At 34.1% G+C, this 18,693-nt stretch overlaps 1 protein-coding gene across 1 annotated transcript; it reads left to right on the top strand.

Annotated features, from left to right (window-relative positions):
* Positions 1-9,523: 9,523 nt before the first annotated feature.
* LOC112705367 (uncharacterized) lies at positions 9,524-10,717 on the top strand. Its single transcript, XM_025756202.1, has one exon. It carries the CDS (start codon positions 9,524-9,526, stop codon positions 10,715-10,717), a length of 1,194 nt encoding a protein of 397 aa, XP_025611987.1.
* The last annotated feature ends 7,976 nt before the right edge of the window (positions 10,718-18,693 follow it).

The raw sequence follows: 18,693 nt of genomic DNA, 5'->3' as shown, positions 1-18,693 counted from the left end.
CTAACTTACTTTTTGTAGTAAGTTTTAATTTTTTAAAAATTATTTATTTTTATATTTTTTAAATAAAATAATAACTTTTAACCCTTTTTATAAGCACCATAGCAATCACCTTAAACAAAATACATAAGATTCATAGTTATAAAAGTGAACAATGTCAAACAAAAAATAGCAAATAACAAAAAAGAGAGCTTATATAAAGAGAAACAATAAAAAATTTTATAAATAAAATAATAACATGTATGAAGAGTAGGATTGGTAAAAAATAAAAAATAAGATTAATGGTTGAGTACTAATTTGTGAACATAAAAGCTAAAAAAATTTTATTTCTCTAAAGTTAAGTTTGAGTACAAAATCACATTTGCATTCACAAGAAAAAAAAATAGCTAAAAAAATACTTTTTATAATTTAAACGTGGAACAAAACACACCCATAGTAAGGCTTGTTTGGTAAGAGATATTGAGACTGAGATTGGAAGACTAAAACTTAATATTGTGTTTGATGGTCAAAGACTGAAATTTTGTTTCCAAAATTTCAATCTCTTTTGTCCCCACTTTTTTGGAGGTACTTGTTACGTGGGTAACTTGAAATAGGTAGATTTGGGCTTGAAGGATTGGCCCAATCAACGGAAGGTGGTCACTAACTTGTTTTAAGTTCGGGAGCCGCCGTCCGAGTTACGTGTTTGAAGGAATGGGAGTGGTACCTGCAAAGACACTCCGATGCCTAAGTTAGCAAGGGAGTAAGCAGGTTTAGAAAGTATTGAAACTTAGTATTACCTGAGCATGTTAGTGTATTTATAGTGATGATCCAATAACCACCGTTAGAGTAGTTCCACTTCTGAAGGTGGATAACCGCCCTTTTATCTTAGGGTGGTTGGGATATTACTTCTGGAAATAGGCTGAGAGTTTTTAGGGGCAATTACCTAGTGTTATCTGTCAGCTCATATCTAGTCCGACCTCTTTGGGGAGGAACCCGACCTCTTTAGGCGAGGTCGGGTGGGTGGTGAAAGCCAATCCTTGGATTGGGCATTTTTAGTTTATTTGGACCTGAGTCATAATGTTGGGTTAGGGTACGAACAGTTCTAAATGACTAAAATTTTGGAAACGGAAATGAAAATTTAACAAATAATTTTTTCAAATACCCTTATCCCAAATTAATAAGGTGAATGCTATGGTGCCTACAAGGTGGTGCCTATTTACTAAAAAGGGTTAAAAGTTATTATTTTATTTAAAAGATATAAAAATAAATAATTTTTAAAAAATCAAAACTTACTACAAAAAGTAAGTTAGGCAACATTTAGACAAAAACTCATAGACATCATAAAATTGGCCAATTAATAATTCTAAGTTTATCCTCGTTCAATTCTTCAACCACCATCTTTGTTCTATCATCGCCGTCAGGACTACCACCTCTCACGTTCCAACTCCACTACCACCATATTTTTACCATCATTCTTCCTTGCAATCCATCACCGTTAAGACACCAACAATAATAATATCAAGAACAATATCAAAATTAGAGGCACGACTCAAATAGAGGCGGGACGATTACAAAAACCACGCGAAACTGAAATGAGAGAGAGAAAGAGAGCAAGGCATGGTGGACCCAAATACAGTGGCACGGTGCGAATAGAAAGTGCGAGCGAAAACAGAAGGACAGGAAAAGAAGAAAGAAGAAAATATCAGGACAATAGAAAGACGATAATTGGCTATTTTAATAGAGTCTAAATTGTACTGTCAGTGACGAATTGAACAAAAATTACACAAGGGAAGAGAAAAAGCAAATTTGAACAAAGGAAAAAGAAAAAAAATTTATTAGACTCATTATTAAGAAAGGAGTTAAACTTTTATAATTAAAATATTTTAATAATTTTAAATATTTCAGTCTTTATTATTAAGTTAAACCAAATAAAAAATATAATTTAATTCTATATATTTTATATTAAATATAATATATAATAATATGAATACATAATTTATTTTAATCTCTATTTTTCCGTTCTTATTTCTGTTTCAGTTTCAAAACCATTCAAATAGTGTGACATAATATTGTCGTGCAATACAAAATTCTTAAAAATTATAATAGATGTTCGTTAGTTAGGACTGCAAACTTAATTTTGAGCTTAATTGTTTATCAACGTTTTTTGTAAAAGGCCATTTATCATAACTACAAATATATTCTGAGCCTTCATTTTTTATTAATGAGGCTAATAAAGAAAACGTGAGGTGTCACGGAATGAAAAATTTCTCATCCTTGATCAAAGATTAAGACACCTATAAACAGTTACCAACCCAACAAATTTTAGAAACGGGATAAAAATATTTATACTAAAATAAATATTATTAAGCATGGTTAATTATATTAAAAATATCATAAAAATATAAAAATTAAAAAGATGTAATGAATATTTTTATTTTTAAAATATTATTTATTATATATTATTTATTATACATAATTCATAAAAAAATATTTTTTATTTTTAAAATTTGAACTTAAAACATATAAATTAAATTATAAATAACTTATCATTCTAACTAATTTATTTTTATATATATTTAATAATAAAAAGAGTGAATAAGCTAGCACGTTAGCGCTTATTAATATACTAGTATTTATAATTTGAAACTAGAATTATGTATAAATACAAAAAAAAACTAAACTTGTATATAAAAAGTATGTTTATACAAAATAATAGAAACTTAATTTGTAAATATTTTTATTCCTTTCTTGTTAAAATAATTAAATTTTTTATATATTTTTTAATTTAATTTTAATACACTACCAGATTAAAGATTTTATGCATCTATTTAATTATGTATTATAATTAAAAAAATAATATTTTTATATTTATTACGTAAATAATTATCTAAACAAATAAATGTAACTAAATGATTATATAAAAAAATATACATATTTTAATATATCAAAATTAACTTCTATGCTTTTAAACAATTGCTCTACTATTCATTATAATTTTTAAATATTAATTACCACCTATTGAACTAAAAAAATTATTTGTTATAATATTTATGACATAAAATATTTTTTAATTTAAAATAGTTGTTACAAGTAAGATTATTTAAGAGATAAAATTAAAAAGTATTATATAATTTTAAAATAAAAAATATTAATTAACAGATAGATACTATTTTTTTATTTTAACTAACTTTTGAAGACAAAAAAGATATTAATAATATTATTTATATTTAGAAAATTGAGATTTAATTTGGTAATTAACTAGTTAATTAATTTTAAAAATTATATTAATACTGTTTATTTATTGAATTAACTTATTTACTTATTTTTAATTTTTATATTAAATTAAATTTAATCAAAAATATTTTTAATATAAATCTAAAAACAAAATTTTGTAAATTTTTATAAGAATAAAAAAATATAATTAATTGGGGACAAATATAATATATATATAATTTCGTGGGGCAAGTGCCCCTTCTCAGGCACTTAGGTCCGTTCCTGAGATAGAGTGAAAGATTCTACCATCTGACCGATACTAAATCTATAAAAGTACTTTAATTATAATTATATGTTTATTTTTCTTAAGTAACATAGGAAAATAACAACACTAATCTAAAAGTAGATTGTTCTAGCGATATGTCACATTACATTCAGGTGGTTGATGTCACCATCATCTATATCTACATCTACGTGTGCTATAATGTCCAAATACTTCAATAATATCAACAAAAATGTCTAGAGGAAGAAGAAAGGAAGTAAAAAATGGTTTAAAAGTGACAACAATCACACTGTAAATGACTTGCTTATATAGAAGAAGTAGACATTACTTGAAATAAACTTGTGCATATATCGTTTACACAATAAACGAGATAAACTCCTTTCATAACACATGTGCAAACGTAATACGTTTGCCATAAACGTGTCTTATCTCCTATACAACATAAACAAAATAAGTAAAATAACGTAAATTGATAAATAGGCTACAAATTATCTTTTTTATAAATAAAATATTTGATTTATTTATTTAAAAAAATCGGTGATTGATGTTACTATTAATGAAAAAACAACCATTTATACCCATGAACTTTAAGAAGGCTAACAAAAATACACATTTAAGAAGAAAACTAACGTTGTATCCATCAAAGATGAATTCCGTACGACAAAAGTACCCAAATCCTAAATTTATGTTGACTTTTTAATAAAATTTCAGAATTACCCCCATCATTATCTTCAACATCAACTCCACCACCATCTCTTTCCCAAATCTCAAACTTTCACATTCCTCCATTACCACCACCTTAACCACCTTCTCTTTTCTCTACTACTCCACTGCCGTCACCATGACGGCATTTTCCTCTTCATCTGTTTCATCTTCATGAACCCATCTCTAAGAAATTTGATCGCCGACACAACCTCTCTAACTGGATCCCTCTCCCCCCTCTCTCTCCCCCTCTTTCGCAAACCCCTCGTGATCTTCATTATAGTGAACGCCACCTCCATCGCCGTCGTAGTTATCGGAGTTGTTCTCTGACTTAACAAGTATCCTAACATAGATATGAATGAAGATTTTAGAGAGGAATTGAACAATGAATGCACTCAATTCATTCAATTTGGGTAGAGATAAAAACAAATGAATTATAATCTAACAAGTAACAACCAATCAAAATGAAATTTCAAGTCTAATAGTCAATATTCACTTGCACAATCTAGCAGCAAAACTCCAAGAGTGAAATATAAATGCCTAAAAAATTACAAAGACTTATGTTAAATGGTTGGAAATTGCAGCTCCTTGTTAATAGTTACAGGAGATTTGCTCAACTTCGTTAATTAACTTATCCAACATTTTTTTTATTTCTTTCCATGAATATTCTGTTTACATTTTACAATGATACTAAAATCGTATAACAAATTTATAATTTGTACTGTTGTAAACATAGGACCTTTCTCCATAAAGTCTATGAGTTTGAAGTTGACCTAGGAGGAATTGAATTGCACCACAAGAAAGTCTTGGGACATTGCGCACGGATCTCAATTCAGTATCGCTTCCAGAGCTTCTCTATCTTGTGGCGGCACTGGACAGGGGTCTTGGCCAGAAAGACATTATGGCATCTATATGCGACGGCGTTGTTGGAACTTGAATCCGATGGCTCTGAACTCTAAACTTGCCATTGTGTCGAGATAGAGGTGATTTGTGCAAGGGCTTGAGGTGGTGCTGGAGCCACCATGGGATTTGGGTGGGTGCCGTCGGAGGTGGTAGCGTTGTGTGGGAACGGGCGAATTGTCTAGAGGCCTTGTCATTATCTTCGTCATCGTCAACGTGAAAAGATGGCAGCAGTGGTGGTTAGTAGAATAGTAGAGAATAAAAAATGTGGTTAAAGTATGTTTGAAATTTAGGAAAGAAGAGAAGATGGGGTTAAAGATTTTAATAAAAAATCAACAAAAGGTGCATAAAGTGGGTAATTTGAGAATTTTATTAAAAAATAAAAAAATGTATAATTTTAATATTTTTGTCATACGAAACTCATTTTTAATAGATATAATATTAATTTTTTTATAAATATTTTTGTCAATATTTTTTAAATTTATGGGTACAAATGATTATTTTTCCTCTATTAATTTTTGGAGTGATCATGGTGGTTGATTTTAATTCAGGTGTATGCGGTGAGGATGAGGCACGTGGGTCCTAAGAGCAACAAATCTGACGCCCCAACACTGTTTTAGTGATTCTCCATTTTCACAATAATGCCGCCAAAATCCAAACAAACATCTTACTCTCAGTCACTTTCCAATTTCCATATAAAAACATTATTATCTATCTAAATAATATTCAAAATTTTTGAATTAAATCAGTTATTGTCATATAAATTTTGTGATTTTTATCTTATTATTTGTAATTTTTTATTTGGTTTAGAAAATTTAAAACATATTGTACCTTAATTTAATGATGGGGTATGCACAAGTTGGATTTAAAACTAATTCATATGCTTTTTTGGCAGTTTTTTTTTTTCATGGAAATAAAGTAGGAAGTATTTAAACCATAAACTGGTAAGGGTAGTGGCCATGGTGGATTGCATTGTCTCTCAAGTCTCAACACTGTTCTTTCTCCAACCACTTTATCGGCTTTTGTTTTATTTTATAGTTTCTTATAGTATTATTTGGTGTGGGGTTATAATTAATATTAATTGTCGCTTGTCGATCTATTAAAAATTAGCATGTAGATTCGAATCTCAGACATAAACGTTAGTGTGTAATTAAGATTACTTCTTTCATGCTCTCGGCGGCGTTGGTATGCCGGCTACATAATATGTTATAATAAATTAATAATTGGAATATTTTATTTTATGTAACTATTTTTTTTTCTCTCTCTCTCTCAGAGCGCTTGGCACATGATAACTATTTTAATCTCTCACACGGACACGGTAACTACTTCAATCATTTACTCAATTTGATTTCTTTTGTAATAATGGTCTGATTTTTTCCATCTAAACCATAAAAAATAAAAAAATAATATTATTATTGACATCCAACCCGTCTACAAAAATAAAATACAAATGTCCATAATTTTTTATATATATTAACTCAAATGACATTGTTTCTCTATATTCATTTAGAAGTTATAGATTCGAGTCTTATTCTTATCTTTGGTAATATATATATATATATATATATATATATATATATATATATATATATATATATATATATATTATCGAACTGTTAAACAAACTAATTTAAGTTAATTTATAGGTTAATTTATTAATCTATTTAAATAATTATTAAAACTAAATTTTATTTTATATATATAACAATTTATTTATCGACAAAAAGTTTTTAAATAAAACTTGATAGATTTATTCTTAATTTATTAAGATGGAGTGATTGTGGGAACAAAAAAAAGGGTAAGAAAAGCAAAAGATGAAAAGATGCTTCTCATGGTGTGTGCTCTAATTAATTAAATTGATATATTTTTCATTCACACTTGAATTATTGATTTGATTAGATTAGAATATACCCTTTTACAATCTTTTGACAATTTCAGCTACTCGGATTTTGTTGATGACCAAGTCGCCCAATTAAAAATGGCCAACAGTGATTCTATCGCTTTCTATTTTGGTAGTATATGCAACATGCAAGCTTGCTTTATCCTCTAGGTAGGATTTCTTTTCTTTTCTAGTTTTCTTCTTTTCGGACCAATGAACGAATATTGCCCATAACACTATCATATTGAATTTGCTTTGGAATAATCTATTTCAATAATTAATTTGGCATAACGTACTATGGTTCTTGTAACTTCTATACTTAGGTGCTGTGGAGCACTTTAATATTATATTAAAAATCAAATTAGGTGTATAATTAATTATTAATATAAACTATATATTAAAATATAAATTATACAATAAAAATAAATTAAAACAATATATAATACATAATAATTAATTTTAATATACACATACTATTTTTATTATATTAATTATATCCATATTCAAATACAAATATGTGAATAAACAATTTATAAGAACGTATAAAAATATTAAAAATCAATATTTTTAATAAAAGATAAAAAAAGTTAATATTAATTTAAATACAAGATAAATATAAGAAATGCATTAATTACTTAATATTTTTCAACGTGTAAACAAATTTAAAATATTAATAAAAAGGAGATGCAATAACAAATTAACAATACAATATCAAATTAAATAATATGCCAAAAATATATTTTTTATTTTTTATTTTGCCAAAAATATATTTTTTTTATTTTTTATTTATGTATTTATTAGTTTCTTTTTAACTATTAAGTAGCGTGCCGTTTATTTTAAGGTACTAAGACTGAAATTGAAAGATTGAGACTCAATATAATGTTTGTTGGCTCAGAGATTGGTACTAAAATTTTTGTCTCTATTTTTAAAATTTCAGTATTTTAGTATCTCCAAAAAGTGGAGACACAGGAGACTGAAATTTTTAGAAATAAAGACTGAAACTTTAATAACATTTTATTACCTAAAATACTCTCATTTTAATTAATTAATTTTAATTTTATTCTTGTTTCAATTTCTGTTTTTTATTTTACACCAAATAAAATACTAAAATTTATTTCAATCTCAATTTTTTAGTCTCTATCTCTTCACCAAACACTACCTAAAAAAATTAGAAGGGATTGGATTAAACATCACTAGCTATGCCGAAAACGTTAAAAGTAGTCTATATAGTACTGGATTGTAACAATTATATTAAAAATTAAAAGCTTCTACTATTACAAATGACATATCGTAAAATTATTTGATCTTTTAATTATGTTATAAGTTTATAACAAATCAAATTTTACATATTATGCACTTATGCTTTCTTTCAAAAAATTATATGCATCCGCTATTCAACTTTATTATTGTTATTGAGGTTATTAAATGATTTTTTAAAGAATTTTTAACTTATTTATTGTATTAAAATTTAAAAATAAAAAACTTTGATTTTCTAACACATGAGACTATTATCAATAAAATTCGAATTTTTTATTTCAGTAATTTATATCCTAACTCAATTATCTGTGTGATCAGAATATTGGTTAGCAAAAATTATTATTATTATGTTTAATTATTCTACAAATCTTCATAATTTTACTAAACTTTTAATTGAATTTTTATATTTTTTATTTAAATTTTTATATCATTTAATTTTTTTAATTAAATCACAATTGACATTAAACGTCAAAAAAAAATATTACTAAACTTTGAATTTACTTATTTATCCATATTTTATACTTATAATATGATTCATCTGAATCAAAAATTCCTCTCCTTTTCATTTCTCTTCTTCTACGGTCTCTAAGATAACACATAGATATATAGATCTAAATTAAAGAACTTTTTTTCTCTTTTCGGATTGCTCAATATAAAAGAACTCCAACCTCAAAAAAAGAAAACACTTATATTTCTGATGTGTACTCCAATAGACTCGGCAGAGATCACAACTGAAGGACCGATCATTAAGTCTAGAAACGGCCGAAAATTTCCAACCAAGTCATTCACACATCTGCATTATCCTCTAACCGTTACTCACAAACAGGAAGCCACTACCAAAACACGATCACAAATCAAGGATATCAACAACGGCACTTACCAAATATCTCGGAGCAAACAAAGCTCACATCAACGTACCAGTCACCTATATATACCAGGCTACACAACCCACAAAAGACAGGTTACAGAAGTCATTCTCACTTTATTACTCTTTTCTCTCTTTACTCAAATACTTACTTTAGCGTCGGAGTGCTTTTTGCAGGTGCTCCCGCCGCCGTGTTTCAGAGGGCCGAGGTCAAACCACACCGTTGCGCCTGGACGACGTATAGCTCAGTCTGTGATCCCAGTGCCCAACTGAAGAATACACACCTCGGCGCACTCAGGACGGAACATTTGGCGCCCACTGTGGGGCCCGAAGTTACATTAACCCCACTTTCTTTTATATATAGCACTGTATTTTCTTTCCACGCAGGATTTCCCAATCCCCACAAATGACGGATAATGGAGTTCATTAGCCCACTCAGGCCGAACTTATGGCCCAGATGATCGAGCTGCAGACAGAAGTCAAAAGGCTTGCCAAATTATCCACTCAAAGCACTTCTGGCAAGCATGAGGATGACGGATACAGAGGAAAAAGCAATGCAGACCTATTGAGTATTGACCCACCGAGGGAGAAACTGACCTTGGACAATCCGTTTTCTGAAGAGATAACCAATTACCAGATGCCAACACATTTTAAACTACCTTCTTCATTCGAGCCATATAAGGGGATTGGTGACCCCCGGACTCATATTAAGAAATTTCAATCTATGATGTTCTTTAATGGCCCTAATAACGAACCTGTTCTTTGCAGAGCCTTCCCTACTTACCTTGATAGCGCAGCTCTCCTTTGGTTTTCAAAACTACCAAAAGGATCAATCTCTTCTTTCGAGGAATTGGCAAAATTCTTCATAGATTACTTTGCTGCAGCACGGATATATGTACACGGATCAGACTACCTCGGCACCATTCGCCAAGGTCCCCAAGAAAGCCTGAAGGACTATCTTACCAGATTTGCGGAAGCAACAATGGAGATTCCCGATCTAGATCCCGCCGTCCACCTGCATGCTTTGAAAGCCGGCCTCAAGCCCGGAAAATTCAGAGAAACAATTGCAGTAACAAAACCAAAAACCTTGGAAGAATTCCGAGAAAGCGCGGCCGGACAAATAGAGATTGAAGAACTCTGTGAGGCCGAAAAAGCAAAACGAAGGCAACCCAAGGGGGAAGAAAGCCGAACAATAAGGTCGAACGACAACAAAGATCCTAGGAAACCATTCAAGCTTACCCCAAAGTTTGACAATTATACGAGGTTCAACACCAAGAGGGAGAAGATAATCAAAGAAATACTCAACGCTAAGATCATAAAACCACCAGTAAGAGCGGGGAGCTACCAAGACCAACGATTTGTCGACCGAAGTAAACATTGCGCCTTCCACCAAAAATACGGACACACAACCGACGAGTGTGTAATAGCTAAGGATCTGCTGGAAAGATTAGCTCGACAAGGCCTCCTAGACAAATATATTGAAGGAAGAAAGCATAAAGACAACAGCAGAGACCGAAATGACTATCGACAGACCTCGAAAAGTAAAGAAGACAACAAATGGCCACACAATACACCACCAAAGGCCATCATAAATTGCATATCCGGAGGATTTGCCGGAGGAGGAGAAACGACCTCAGCATGAAAGCGAAGCTACCGAGCAATGCTGGCAATCGAAGGAGCCACGCCGCCAAACAACAAAGACAAACCCGACCTCCAAATCACCTTCAGCCAGGCGAACATCAGCTCGGCAGCACCGAACTTAGACGACCCAGTGGTAATATCTGTCCAAACAGGCAAACTATTGGTAAGAAAAGTCCTCCTGGACCCAGGTAGTAGTGCAGATGTACTTTTCTATTCTACCTTTTTAAAAATGAAATTATCCGAAAAACTTGTGCAACCCTCGTCCGGGGAGCTAGTAGGTTTCTCCGGGGAAAGGGTCCCAATCAAAGGATACATATGGCTAAAAACAACCCTAGGAGAGAACTCATTATCAAAAACTATTGACTTACAATACCTGATAGTTGACTGCCCCAGTCCTTACAACGTTATCCTCGGAAGACCTGCTCTGAACATGTTCAGAGCAGTAGTATCCACTTATCATCTATGTGTTAAGTTTCAGGCACAGGACGGAAGTATAGTGACACTCCACTCAGACCGACAACAAGCTCGGCAATGTTACAATGCAAGTCTAAAAAGAGCGGCCTCGGGAAAAGAACACCAACAACAGGTTGGAGACATTCACAACACACATGAGGTACTATCCCTCGCAGAACTCGACCCAAGGGAAGACACTAAAGAAAGACCTCACTCGGCAGATGAGCTCCAGAAAGTCTCATTGACAGCAAAGCCAGGACAGGTCACATACATCGGCCAAGCACTACAAGGAGAAGAAAGATCGGAACTCATAAAAGTACTGAAAGACAACGCCGACCTATTTTCATGGACCCCAGCGGACATGCCCGGCATAAACCCTAATATCATATGTCATAAGCTCGCCACGAATAGCTCTGCCTGACCTATAGCTCAAAAGAAAAGGAACCTCAGAGCAGAGAAATCAAAAGCGGCCCTAGAAGAAACTGGAAAGCTCCTTAAAGATAATTTCATCAAAGAGATTCGATTCACAACATGGTTATCAAACGTGGTAATGGTAAGAAAGAACTCAGGTAAATGGCGCATGTGCGTCGACTTTACAGATTTAAACAAAGCATGTCCTAAGGTTGCTTACCCCCTACCTTGCATCGATAAGCTTATAGACAATGCATCAGGTTTCAAAAGCTTAAGCTTCATGGATGCATACTCTGGCTACAACCAGATCCTTATGCATCCAGAAGACCAAAGCAAAACAGCATTTATAACCAAACATGGAAATTTTTGTTATAAAGTAATGCCATTTGGCCTAAAGAATGCAGGTGCAACCTACCAACGACTGATGGATAAAGTATTCCACAACAAATAGGTCAGAATATGGAGATCTACGTGGATGATATGGTCGCCAAGACAGCCCAAGGGATGTCGCACTGTGACGATCTCAAGGAGATATTCGAGCAAATCCGAATATACAACATGAGACTCAACCCAGAGAAGTGTGCTTTCGGAGTACAGGGGGGCAAATTCCTCGGGTTCATGTTGACCTCACGCGGAATTGAAGCAAACCATGAAAAATGCAGGGCAATACTTCATATGACGAGCCCTAAAACGAAGAAAGAAGTACAACAACTGGCAGGAAGAATAGCGGCATTATCTAGATTTTTACCAGCAGTATCAAGCCGATCATACCATTTCTTCCAAACTATATCAAAGGCCAAGAAATTCCAATGGACCGAGGATTGCGAGAAAGCATTTGGAGAACTTAAAACCACTCTATCATCACCACCAGTACTACAAAAACCAGAAGTCGGTAAACCTCTATACTTATACTTGTCAGTTTCTAATTATTCTATAAGCTCGGCTCTTGTCACTGAAGCAGGAAAAGTACAACAACCAGTATGCTTCGTTAGCAGAGTTATGCAACCAACAGAGCAAAAATACCCAAAAGTTGAACAGCTGGCCCTGGCGCTAGTAATAACAGCAAGAAGACTAAGACCATACTTCCAAAGCCACACGATAATAGTAAGGACGAACCAACCGCTAAGGCAGATACTAACAAAACCAGAGCTCGCCGGACGCATGATCAAATGGTCCATAGAACTTTCAGAATTTGACATCCAGTTTCAATCAAGGTCGGCCCTAAAGGCACAGATCCTTGCAGATTTCATTTTCGAGCTAACCCTGACAAGAACAACAGGCCGTGGGAATTACATGTGGACGGAGCGTCTAGCCGAAGAGGAAATGGGGCTGGTATAATTCTGAAAGAAGGAGACGAAGTAATAGCCAAACAATCCCTCCAATTCAACTTCCCGGCAAGCAATAACCAGGCAGAGTATGAGGCCCTCATAACGGGACTCAAGCTCGCCCTGAACCTTGAAGTTCGAAGCCTGACAGCACATTGCGACTCCCTCCTAGTGGTGCAACAAATCCGAGGAGAATTTCAGGTAAAAGATCCTTTACTAGAGCGATATTGGCTCATGGCAAAGTATCTTATTTCAAAATTCAATTCATTTATCATATTGCACGTAAATAGAGAGAAAAATTTTAGAGCAGATATCTTATCCAAACTCGCCGCCACTAGGGCAGACACACAAATATCAACGTTATCCCAACTCACACTTGAAAAGCCTAGCATCGAACCATTATCAGTTACAAACATTACTCACCTCCAAGATTGGAGAACTCCTTTCCTTGAATACATCAATACAGGTACCATACCCAAAGATGAGCTCAACCCACAAAACATCAGAAGAAGGGCCAGCCTTTACACAAACGTGGCAGGAGAACTATACAGGCGCGGTTTCTTACAACCATTGCTGAAATGCCTATTTAGGAGGCAAAAGAGGTAATGGACGAAATCCACGAGGGGGTATGCGGAAACCACATAGGAGGCCGATCCCTTGCCGCCAAGATTGTCCGAACAGGATACTACTGGCCGACCTTGAAGCAAGATTGCATAACAAAAGTAAAGACTTGTGACAACTGTCAGAGACACTCAGCTATATCTACAAAGCCGGCCGAGGTATTACACAGCATGGAGGTAAGCTGGCCATTCCATAGATGGGGACTCGACATCCTCGGCCCATTTCCAGTAGCTCCAGGCCAGGTAAAATTTCTTTTGGTAGCAATAGACTATTTTTCAAAATGGATAGAAGCTCAACCATTAGCAAGAATAACGGCCGAAAAGGTACGATCTTTTATATGGAAAAACATTATATGCCGGTTTGGAATACCAAGAGAAATAACATTTGATAATGGTAGACAATTTACAGACAGTAAGCTCGGTTCATTTCTAAAGAATTTTAATATACATCATCATTTTAGCTCGGTGGAATACCCGCAAACTAACGGATAAGCCAAGGCTACTAACCGAGTTATATTATAGGCTATAAAGTGAAAACTCAATAGCGCAAAGGGAGAATGGGCAGACCTCATCCCGGAAGTACTATGGAACTACAATACAACAATACAAAGTACCACGGGGGAAACACCCTTCAAATTAGTCTACGGGTCTGAAGCATTAATTCCCGTTGAAGTCGGCATTCTAACTTTGAGAACCAAACTATATAATGAACAACAAAACGTGAATAGAAGAAATGCCGAGCTCGATCTAACTGAAGAAGAAAGGGAGGTCGCCGCTATCAAACAAAGAACAAAAAAACAATTAGCCGAGAGAAAGCACAATAAAAGAGTATATCCGAGGACATTCACAACTGGAGATCTTGTACTCAGGTGAACAGAAGAAGCAAGATGACCTCCCACACACGGCAAACTCGCCGCAAATTGGGAAGGACCTTTCCAGATAGCAAAAGTACTCGGATTGGGGGCTTACCAACTTCAAACACTGCAAGGCAATACAATACCAGGGAATTGGAATGTCTCTTCATTAAAAGTTTATAGATCATGATATGTACCAACAGCGGATGAAGGTACTCTTTTTTTCCCTTAGAGCTTTTCTCCCAAAAAAAAAGGGTTTTTGCCTAAGGAGGGTTTTAATGAGGCCGGATGCCCAACTCATTCAAATAAACGTCAATGACTACCTTCTTAAACAATCTTGATTCCTATAAACATAGCATATATTAATAAACCCAAAAGGTGCAATATCGTCAGCCCGGCCTAACCTCGGCCAAAACAAACACCATCCAAAGTTCAAACAAAATAAAATGACCAGAACTCGGTCAACAACGCCAAACAGTCAAAGAGCCATAAACAAAATAAAATAAACTAAGAAGGAGGAACAGTCTCATCATGTTCCTCCACAGTGCCATCTACAACTAACTTCCCATCTACCACTATTTTAGTCACATCTAGCTTACTACTATCAAATTCTGGAACAAACACGGCAATTTGACTAACGGCACGTTCAAAACCATAGGAGAACATCTCCATCCCGTTCTCCTCTAGCTCATGGACACGAGAAGTAAGTCGATCTTTAGCAAGGTCGCTCTCTTGAACTTCAACCTGTAACGACCAAATTTGACCTTGCAAACGGCCGACCTCCTCCAACGCCTCCTTCAATTTCGTTTCAGCATCAGCAAGAGCTTCTCCTTTTTCCTTCAGAGCTTCTTCTAGCCTAGCAATCCTATCTTTATATGCATTTTCTGTCGCAGCAATCTTATTCACCACTGCCTGCTGCTCGGCACCAATAAGCTCGGTTGTGCGACCAACACACAACAAACGAGCTGCAACGACCTACCAAAACAAACCCGACGTGAGATAGAACAGAGCAAATACAAAATATACTAAAGCAAAACAAAAAATCAACCTGAACAAATTTCCCAAGCTCTTCAACACCGGCCCGGCGAGTCATGAGCATATCTCCCGGATACTGTGATGCACGTTCAGAAAGTCCAGCAAAATCGAACTGCTCACTCCAAAGGGAATGAGAACTCGCACCAGAAACAAAACCATGCAACCCCCGCTGCTTGCCAAACGATAACTTACTACCCCCAGCAACCTCTTTATCGCCTTCAGAAATCACCTCCACAGATTTCTCAGCAACATCCCTCTTTCTCTTAAAAGAAGAGGCCGGCTGAAAAATGGAATGAGCAACATCACCTCCCCCCTCTCTCCCAGCCTCGGAAGCATCACTGAACTTCTCCTTTTTTTCTCTTAAGAAAAGACTGGAAACATGAAGGATCAAGGTTAGGAACTCGTCCACCTGGTTAAAAACAAAGGGTCAGAATAAACCGACAATATAAAGAGCAACGCACACAAGCAAAACAAAATTACCTATATACGTTTTCAAACCTTCCTCATCCCCTGAATCGTAATAACGAAGAATATCGGGTATAGACAAACATAACCCTTCAGCAAAAGTCTCTACCAAGAAATCTACCAACCCTTCCTCCTCCTCACTTCGCTCAACAGCCTCAAGTATTTGACAAGGCTCCGAACACCAATACAACGGAAACCTCTCTATTAACTCATCATCAAGGTAGAATGGATACTCAGACTCCACAGAACGCACTTTCACAAATAAAGACTTGAAATTTTTAAAAGAGGACTTATAAAGAAGAAAGAGGGAACGACCAGGGAAACTACTCAAACACACCCACATACCCCTACCCACCCCTTTCGCTTGAAACAAAGAAAAAAGCACAGCAAGAGAGCAAGGAACAGAAAGAAAACTCGTCAAACATTCAAAGGCGCACAAGAATGCCCACGAATTAGGATGCAATTGCGAGGGCGCGCAGTTCAACTGAGTCAGAACATCACATTCAAAGTCAGAAAATGGAAACTTAACACGAAGCTCAATGAGAACAGGAGTATAAAAATAAAAATACCGCCAATCCCCCTTCTCTCACAAACCCTATCCTCACTGGAACAAGGAAGAAACTCAACGACCGCACCTGAATCCTCCCTCACAACATTCAAAGCTCGAAGCCCACTAACGGCGTTAGCGCTAACAAAAGACGACGAACGAGTCCTCACGTCGTCATGCACCCAGTAATAAAGGTCAGTTTTATTCTCTTCAACAGTCTTTTCCTTTTCTTTCTCCCTCACCATTTCGAAAGTAAACAAAAAACAGAAGAACAGAGCAAGCGAAAAATAACCTCAGGAAAGAAACAAACCTCTAGAAGACATGGTCCGCCAAGAAGAATTCGAAGCAGCAAAATGTAATTTCCAAAAACAATCGGAAGATATCATTACTAGCCCACTAACTTAGTGGGTAACCAAACCCACAACCATTAAAACCGCATCGAAAAACCCAAACGTGAAAGAAGCGCATTAAAAGGGGGACACGTTTTACGAGAAGTATGAGTCTCACCAAAGTCTTCACAAATTCTCCAAAAAAAAAAAAAGTCAGCTCTAAGTCAAAAGCTCGCCTACCACTCCGATGCATTGCTAGCTGAGCTTGGGGGCTATGATGTGTACCCCAATAGACTCGGCAGAGATCACAACTGAAGGACCGATCATTAAGCCCAGAAATGGCCGAAAATTCCCAACCAAGTTATTCACACATCAGCATTATCCTCTAACCGTTACTCACAAACAGGAAGCCACTACTAAAACACGATCACAAATCAAGGATATCAACAACGGCACTTACCAAATATCTCGGAGCAAACAAAGCTCACATCAACGTACCAGTCGCCTATATATACCAGGCTACACAACCCACAAAAGACAGGTTACAGAAGTCGTTCTCACTTTATTACTCTTTTCTCTCTTTACTCAAATACTTACTTGAGCGTCGGAGTGCTTTTTGCAGGTGCTCCCGCCGCCGTGTTTAAGATGGCCGAGGTCAAACCACACCGTTGCGCCTGGACGACGTATAGCTCAGTCTGTGATCCCAGTGCCCAACTGAAGAATACACACCTCGGCGCACTCAGGATGGAACAATTTCTATCAGAAAACAGCAACTGTACTCTCTTTATCTTTCACCTTTACATTCATCTCCATCTTCATCTCTATTTTCATCTCCATTTTCTATTTTGACTTATTTTTTTTATGCTTCTTATTCTTCATATTTTGCATATATAATCTTTTTTTCTTTCATATACTTTTATTTGTATTTTTTTATTGATCGCAAATATCATTTTTTAACCTCTGATTTATTGAATTTCTTCACTTCTTTAGCTTTATCTAAAACCAGATAATCTTCAATCATGGGAATCACCTTCTTTTGACCGAGTTTTATTTCTAAAGTTATTTGTCACTAATTTTTTTTCTCTTGCTATTTGTTCTTCCACGTCAAACAAAAAATACAAAACTATTTCAAAAAATTTAATCAAGTGAATAAAAAAATTCCTCAAAACAACAAGAACAAATAAAATCACATCAAATTAAGTCATCAATCTTTTTTATAGATTACAATTTCGTATATTTATTTTTAATGGTAGCTTCACAAGCAAAAAAACGCAACGCATGTGTAGAGTTCATGGTGGTCTTCTACTCTAACTTTAGAATATTTATTTTTTAACAAAATATTTTGTTACATTAGACGTTTTTTTGCCGGTAGAGACTTAATTGAAACAAATTAATAAATAATATAGAGATCTAATTGAAAAAAAAATATATAAATCCAATTAAAAATTCAATGAAACTATAAAAATTGATAAAATAATTAAATCTTATTATTATTATTATTATTATTATTATTATTATTATTATTATTATTATTATTATTATTATTATTATAGTTTTGCTAAATTTATAATTAGGTCTCTATATTTTTTTAATTGAATTTTATATTATTTTTAATTTTATAATTAAGTTGTTATTGTAAAAATGTCAGAATTAATGAAATACTTTTTTATAAATTAAAAATATACATAATAAAAAATTTAATTAGATTTTTATTACATATTTTTTAAGAAAAATATTTTGTTAATTTTAATAATTTTTTATAAAAAATACCTTAATATAAAATTAAAAGTAATATAAGGGAAATTTACATAAATAAAATGAGTGAAAGAAATCCTTGCGCAAATACAACATTGAAAAATTGTAGACGAAAATGCAACAATCCCACTTATATGTAATCTGCAACACTCTAATGCGGATTCCAAATACACGTAATCCGCT

The sequence above is a fragment of the Arachis hypogaea genome, chromosome 8, assembly GCF_003086295.3.
Source record: "Arachis hypogaea cultivar Tifrunner chromosome 8, arahy.Tifrunner.gnm2.J5K5, whole genome shotgun sequence".
NCBI lineage: Eukaryota > Viridiplantae > Streptophyta > Magnoliopsida > Fabales > Fabaceae > Arachis > Arachis hypogaea.
Note: the sequence above shows the minus strand (reverse complement) of the source record. Positions and strands in the feature narration are given on the sequence as shown.

Bases quoted from the DNA above. Each gene is read 5' to 3' on its own strand.
- LOC112705367 (XM_025756202.1), top strand. From the start codon at position 9,524: ATGGCCCAGATGATCGAGCTGCAGACAGAAGTCAAAAGGCTTGCCAAA.